Consider the following 7731-nt stretch of genomic DNA (forward strand, 5'->3'; position numbering starts at 1 on the left):
ATTCATATAATGTTCACTGCTATTTTGTCTTTCAACCCCAATAGAATCTGCTAAGGCAGATAACTCAGATGGTTATACTCTGGCCTTGAAGTTGCATATAGTGGCACATGACAGAAGTGACGAGCATGCTGTTCAGTCACATTAGTCATGACTAAAATGACGGTTATCACATTTCGGCTCATGAAATCATGTATCAAATATCCAAAGTGTAATCCGTACAATTCCGCGCACCGGAAAATAGGAACATACACATTAAAACACGTCTACATCCCTTTTTATGTATGAAATATTATATACACGGAAACGTTTTGTCTATGAAATGTTATATACTTGGATACTGTCTGTGCACATTTGAAATGTCATTTCTTAATTAAATCAACTGATCAGTCCTAGAATGTTTAGTCCACATGGTAACTTGTCTGCCTAATGTTTTTTCACTTGCGTTTTGATAATCTGTGAATGTTCATGCTGGTCGGCGATGTTGCATTGGTCACACGTGCTACATGACCATTCCTATATGACAGGGATACTCTAATCTATTACTGAGACCCCTGATCCGCTGACCGACTATATGGCACACAATGAGCGTATTCCTGTGTTGGCATTTCTGTATTTTCTGTGCGTACACAAACGTGCGGAAACAGGGGATATGACCAGTCTCAATATATGGCATCGGCAACTGTCGTCGTAGGTTCCCCAGGGAGTTGACTGTATTATTACTGAAAGCCCCCAATCTGCTGACCTACCATATGGCATAAAGTGACAGTATTCCTATGTGGGATGAGTATGTTATTACTGAAAGCTCCTGATCCGCTGACCTACTATATGGCACACAATAAGCGTATTCCTGTGTGGGATGCAGTATATAATTACTGAGGGCCTCTGATCCGCTGACCTACCATATGGCATAAAGTGACAGTATTCCTATGTGGGATGCAGTATATTATTACTGAGGGCCTCTGATCCGCTGACCTACCATATGGCATAAAGTGACAGTATTCCTATGTGGGATGCAGTATATTATTACTGAGGGCCTCTGATCCGCTGACCTACTATATGGCACACAATAAGCGTATTCCTATGTGGGATGCAGTATATTATTACTGAGGGCCTCTGATCCGCTGACCTACCATATGGCATAAAGTGACAGTATTCCTATGTGGGATGCAGTATATTATTACTGAGGGCCTCTGATCCGCTGACCAACTATATGGCATAAAGTGACAGTATTCCAGTGTGGGATGCAGTATATTATTACTGAGGGCCTCTGATCCGCTGACCTACCATATGGCATAAAGTGACAGTATTCCTATGTGGGATGCAGTATATTATTACTGAGGGCCTCTGATCCGCTGACCTACTATATGGCACACAATAAGCGTATTCCTATGTGGGATGCAGTATATTATTACTGAGGGCCTCTGATCCGCTGACCTACCATATGGCATAAAGTGACAGTATTCCTATGTGGGATGCAGTATATTATTACTGAGGGCCTCTGATCCGCTGACCAACTATATGGCATAAAGTGACAGTATTCCAGTGTGGGATGCAGTATATTATTACTGAGGGCCTCTGATCCGCTGACCTACCATATGGCATAAAGTGACAGTATTCCTATGTGGGATGCAGTATATTATTACTGAGGGCCTCTGATCCGCTGACCGATTATATGGCACAAAATGACCGTATTCCTTTGTAGAAAACAATATATTACTAGTGAAGGCCTCTGATCCGCGTACCGATTATATGACACACAATAAGCGCATTCCTGTGTGGGATGCAGTATATTATGACTGAAGACCCCTGATCCGCTGACCGACTATATGGCACACAATGAGCGTATTCCTTTGTGGAATGCAGAATGTTATTACTGAAGCCTTCTGATCCGCGTACCGTCTATATGACACCTAATGAGCGTATTCCTATGTAGGATGCAGTATGTTACTACTGGAGGCTGATCCGTGAACCGACTACATGTATATGGCACACCATGAGGTTATTCCTATGTAGAATGCAGTATATTATTACTGAAGGCCCCTGATCCGCATACCGACCACATGACACACAATAAACGTATTCCTGTGTGGGATGCAGTATATTATTACTGGAGGCCTCTGATCCGCATACCGACCACATGACACACAAAAAACGTATTCCTGTGTGGGATGCAGTATATTATTACTGGAGGCCTCTGATCCGCATACCGACCACATGATACACAATAAACGTATTCATGTGTGGGATGCAGTATATCATTAATAAAGGCCTCTGATCCGCATACCGACCACATGACACACAATAAACGTATTCCTGTGTGGGATGCAATATATCATTAATGAAGGCCTCTGATCCGCAAATCCGACCACATGACACACAATAAACGTATTCCTGTGTGGGATGCAGTATATTATTACTTGAGGCCTCTGATCCGCATACCGACCACATGACACACAATAAACGTATTCCTGTGTGGGATGCAGTATATTATTACTGGAGGCCTCTGATCCGCATACCGACCACATGACACACAATAAACGTATTCCTGTGTGGGATGCAGTATATTATTACTGGAGGCCTCTGATCCGCATACCGACCACATGACACACAATAAACGTATTCCTGTGTGGGATGCAGTATGTTATTACTGGAGGCCTCTGATCCGCATACCGACCATATGGCACACAATGAGCGTATTCCTGTGTGGGATGCAGTATGTTATTACTGGAGGCTGATCCGCTAACCTACTATATGACATACAATGACCTTAGTCCTATGAAGGATGTAGAATATTATTATAGGAGTGAGGTATTCCTATGTAGAACGCAATATACTAGAATCTGTTTGCACAAAATGTCCCAGTCGTGGACCCCGCAATTCCAAGAGTTGTGACCTTTGGCATGCCTGTACCTTCTTATCCCGGGTTCGAATCCCAGATTCACCCCGATTATGATCCTATATTTGTATGCACCCTGACTTGTACGAAGGTTCTACCAACATGGTAAACACATAAGCTCCGCATCACTTCAAAACGAACTGATGTCTGCCACAATCACGCACTGTATTGCAGGGGATGTGATGATATGTATGGCTTTCTGCATCACATTGTGACACCTGCACCCCGAAGATGGTTCCAAGATGGTTACAATATGAGAATATAAACTGTGCATTAACGACACCTACAATTTTACAAAGTTAGACATAATCCGAAGACATTTTACTCCCTTCATTATTGAGTGAATATGTTGGAGGAAAGCCCGATCCTGCATTAGTGGATTTGCCGACGGTGTAACTGGTAAGAAGTTGGAACTCTATGGGGAATATTTTATAATGTTACTGTGGCAGTGTTGTCAATCATCATGTGACTTATACATGGCAGGTACGGAATCCACCTGTAGACATGGTGTTCTACTCACGGATCTGACACGTGGGGCCTGACCAGCCCTGGAGACAGCCGCCATTGCACCGGAAGTTGCCGTCACATCCGCTTGTACAGTGACACTCCTGTGAGGCTGATGCTGAAATGTGACATCGTGTAACATCACAGTCGATACATCATCTAAAAAGCCACTTCCTAAACACTCTTAAACAAATTGTACATTTCAGGCGTTGACAAATTATATTGCGTAAATGTATTGAGAAAATTAAGTTGTTAGCTGCAAATGGACATTTGTGCATTTTCTGTGCGTACATAAACGTGCGCCATCATTTCTATCATTACTGAAGGCTCCTGATCCTCTGACCAACTGTATGACATACGATGACCATACTCCTATGTGGGATGCAGTATATTATTACTGAAGGATACATTCATACATACATACATACAGACATACAGACATACAGACATACATACATACATACATACATACATACATACATACATACATACATACACACACATACATACACATTCACACATACATACATACATACATACATACATACATACATACATACATACATACATACATACATACACACATACACATATACATACATACATATGGTACACGAATGTAAGAAAGCCTACAATATTTACATATGAAGACTGCAGTCGTACAAGCATGACACCATATGACGGATAGACACACGCTGTGATTCGAAAAATAAGACATGACATTGACTCTCTTACCGTGCTGGTAAAGGCGTATGTGGAAGAAATATGCCAACAGAAGATAACAGACGCATGGAGCCACTGCCGTCGCCATGTTTCCCACCAACACACAAGGAAGTACTCTGTCAGACAAGGAGGATGCATGTACATTGTAATCCTTCTCTGTAGAGTTAAAGCTGTGTAACATAACACACATAATAAGTGCATAGACTGTCTGTGTACTAACAGTTGCGCCATGGTAAAATGCAATAGTAAATTACAAAAGTACCGTAGTTTCTACGGTTATAACGAACTCAAAGGGTCTACTGATTTTAGTTCGTTTTAACCGTTGTTCGTTATAAGCACATATACAGAATAACTACAGCAAGTAGCCAGGACCAAAAAAGTTATATCCGTCAGTTCGTAAGTTATAAGCGCGTTCGTTATAACCGTAGTTTACTGTATTAAACTAGTCAACCGATTTGTCCTAAATTGCATCACAAGAAAAGTATTTGTTCTAATTAAAAACTAATTTATCAAGTCTTAACATGATTTTGTTTGTTTGTTGTTTAACGTGGCACTCAGCAATATTCCAGCTATATGACGGCGGTCTGTAAATAATCGAGTCTGGACCAGACAATCAAGTGATTGATATTATGAGCATCGATCCACGTAATTGGGATCAATGACATGCATCATCCAAGTCAGCGAGCCTGACCACCCGATCCCGTTAGTCGCCTTTTACGACAAGCATAGTCACCTTTTACGGCAAGCATGGGTTGCTGGAGACACGGGTCTCTTGACATGAATGAAACGAGACATGAACATGAACATCTTGAATTGTACATGAATGAAAATGTGAGCCTTAGCAGGTTTCCATGTAACATGAACATGTTTGTGAACAGGAAGATCCAAACGTGCTCTTTATTATGCATTTTCTCTGTGTGCTAGAAGTGCTTGACAGCTAGACTGCTAGAAGTTCCGGTGTTTTGTTTCATTTCGCTCACTTCACTTAATTTCACTTAAGTATAGTGTCATGCCTAATATATATATCTTATATTTCTATTTGTTTTATAGTTTTCACAAAATACGTGATAATAGTTGAATAAGTCTTTGAAAGGCATTTAGAAGTGATACACATAAGGAAGAGAATTTATGGATGTGAACTTCTTTATTACGAGGAACACAACCTTTCGGAGTATATGCTTACTCCTTCATCAGGTGAATGCACCTGATGAAGGAGTAAGTATATACTCTGATAGGTTGTGTTCCTCATAATAAAGAAGTTGACATACATAAATTCTCTTCCTTAATAGTTGAAAAGTATTTTGGCAAAATGATCATCCTTAATAATAAAGTGTTTCAGTGTACTTCGAAAACATTCACATCATGCTTTTCTGGGAAGATACAATGACAACTTGAGCGGAGTAGGACACACACTCAGCTGAAAACACTTGGTCATGTCCGGTGATAGCGATGTCGATAAAGAGTGAGTGAGCGAGTTGGGTTTAACGCCGCTTTTAAAGGTATTACATTTATATCGCGGCATGTAAGCTTAATGTGGGAGGAAAGCCCGAGGTGATGCAGGTCTCAGACGTTAACCACTTCGGTCAAACCCACGAGCACGGGTATGGTGCTGACAAACCTAGAAACATAAGTGATACACATACGGAACAATCATAGGTTTCTGGCGTGCCCAAGGGACGCAACCCTGCACACCGAATCGCGGCGCCTTAGACGACTGGGCCACCCGTGCCCCCTGACGATAAAGAAGAAACACAAATTTTCCAATTGGATCAATTTGTTCTTTTCCTTGAAAAGAAATAAAAGGACGCATCACGCCATATTAATAAAAACACGACCAATAATATAAAATACAAATGGACATTAAACTGTAAAGGGAATAACATTGATACAGAAAACATGAGTTATGTTTCAGTTAGATTTCTGTAAAGAATATAGCACCACCCGTTATCCCGTTAAGATAATAAGGCATTTTATCATTGAAAGGCGAACATGAGAGACATTTAGAGAGACAACCGGCTGTATTTCAATAATGCCATTGACAAAAACAGAAAAGGTACCAGACACTTTGAAAGGCTTCAGTAGAACCGTTTCCGTGGTCTAGTGGTAGAGCGTCAGCCAGGAGAGCGGAAGGTTCGGGGTCTAGTCCCCGGCTGCGTTGTACCGAAGGAAGTAAAAGATGGTACTTGTTGTTACCCTGTCTGGCGCTAGGCTTTAAGGGGCTTAAATAGGGACTGGTTGGCTCGGACCCAGTTTACTGTGTCTGGGTGGGGTTTTAACGTTAAACTGCGGCGTGGTATCTCAGTGGGCTAGTACAAGCAGCCACACACACACACACACACACACACACACACACACACACACACATGTCGCTATATAAGTGCAATAATCTTGGACGCGACGTTTAACCCCATTTCACCACCGCTTCTGTAGAAGGCGGGGCTACGCCTTGGTGTCTTTGAGAGAGTGAGTTTGGCTTAATGCCGCAGTCTGATAGCCCTGGGTCAGCTTGGTGTGGCAGCGGAGCCTTGACGTGAAACCAACGTGGACGGCTGACAAACCGAAAAACATAATCAGGACATTTGAACATACGACAGAAGCTTTCTGTCAAGCCAAAAGAAAGCAACTCTGTATGGAGACCTACCGTGCCTTAGACGACTGAAGACGGCGGATATGTACAAGACGGCGACACCGCCCTCAAGACAGTACACTGGAATGACATGTACACAGGTACAGTTTTATTCTTTCATTTAACCACCTAGGTATGTATTAAGTGTGATAACATTCATGTGAATAATCTATTTTACATGATACACAGGGAGACTAGATTCATGCTAATTAGCAGTCCTCGCAAGTTTGATTTCAAGCCTTCTAAAGGACTACTTTGTAGTTGAAAGCTTTGATAGTTTATGAAGGACAACAACAGTTGAATATTTCCCTGATAGCACCGAGAAAATGTTGCAATTTCACACAAGGCCTTACTAATTACTACGTCTAGACCAATACTAGAGACAGGCACCAGAGCGTGCGATGTCCTCCCGATACTGGCACATGAAAATCACCAACTATATGCTTGAGCGCACCACTGATCGCATAAGATAAGAATGGGCTAGTCTCATATATATCACGTTATAATAAGGATGTTGTATGAATATATTTATTCGACCTTAACAACAAATACATATAATTATTCGTTATTTGTGTTTTGTTCTGGAAAGGCAGGGGCGATGGTGGCCCAATCGTCAAAGGCGCCATACTTATCTTTCAGAGTTGCGGTCCTTAATATTTTGGGGTCCAGTGAGTGAGTGAGTGAGTGAGTGAGTGAGTAAGTATGGTTTTACGCCGCTTTAAGCAATATTCCAGCAATATCACGGGGGGGGACACCAGAAATGGGATTCACACATTGTACCCGTGTCGGGGATCGAACCCGGGTCTTTGGCGTGACGAGCGAACGCGTTAACCACTAGGCTACCCGACCGCCCCTGGGGTCCAGAAACCTGATATTGTATCAGAGGTTAGAGGCCTGGACCCCCTGTTGTTGATTCTAGATTTGTCAGCACCGTGCCTGTGCTCCCTGATTTCACCACTTTGATCATGTAAAAAAAATTATA

The 7731-nt window shown here is 42.1% G+C and overlaps 1 protein-coding gene across 6 annotated transcripts in view; it reads right to left on the minus strand.

The window, feature by feature from the left end:
* The window catches only part of LOC124117040 (multiple epidermal growth factor-like domains protein 6), a 48946-nt gene extending 44711 nt beyond the window's left edge, over positions 1 to 4235 (minus strand). For all 6 annotated transcript variants that reach the window (XM_048383138.1, XM_048383139.1, XM_048383141.1 and 3 more), the window contains exons 1-2: positions 4136 to 4235; positions 3417 to 3518 (exon numbers count right to left, since the gene is read on the minus strand). In XM_048383138.1, the coding sequence (XP_048239095.1) occupies positions 3417 to 3518; positions 4136 to 4211 (178 nt within the window). In that variant the 5' untranslated portion in view covers positions 4212 to 4235. The remainder of the gene's footprint in view (positions 1 to 3416; positions 3519 to 4135) is intronic.
* Between the last annotated feature and the right edge of the window lie 3496 nt (positions 4236 to 7731).

Source organism: Haliotis rufescens, unplaced genomic scaffold (assembly GCF_023055435.1).
Source record: "Haliotis rufescens isolate VD_foot unplaced genomic scaffold, xgHalRufe1.0.p SCAF_45, whole genome shotgun sequence".
In the NCBI taxonomy this organism is placed as follows: domain Eukaryota; kingdom Metazoa; phylum Mollusca; class Gastropoda; order Lepetellida; family Haliotidae; genus Haliotis; species Haliotis rufescens.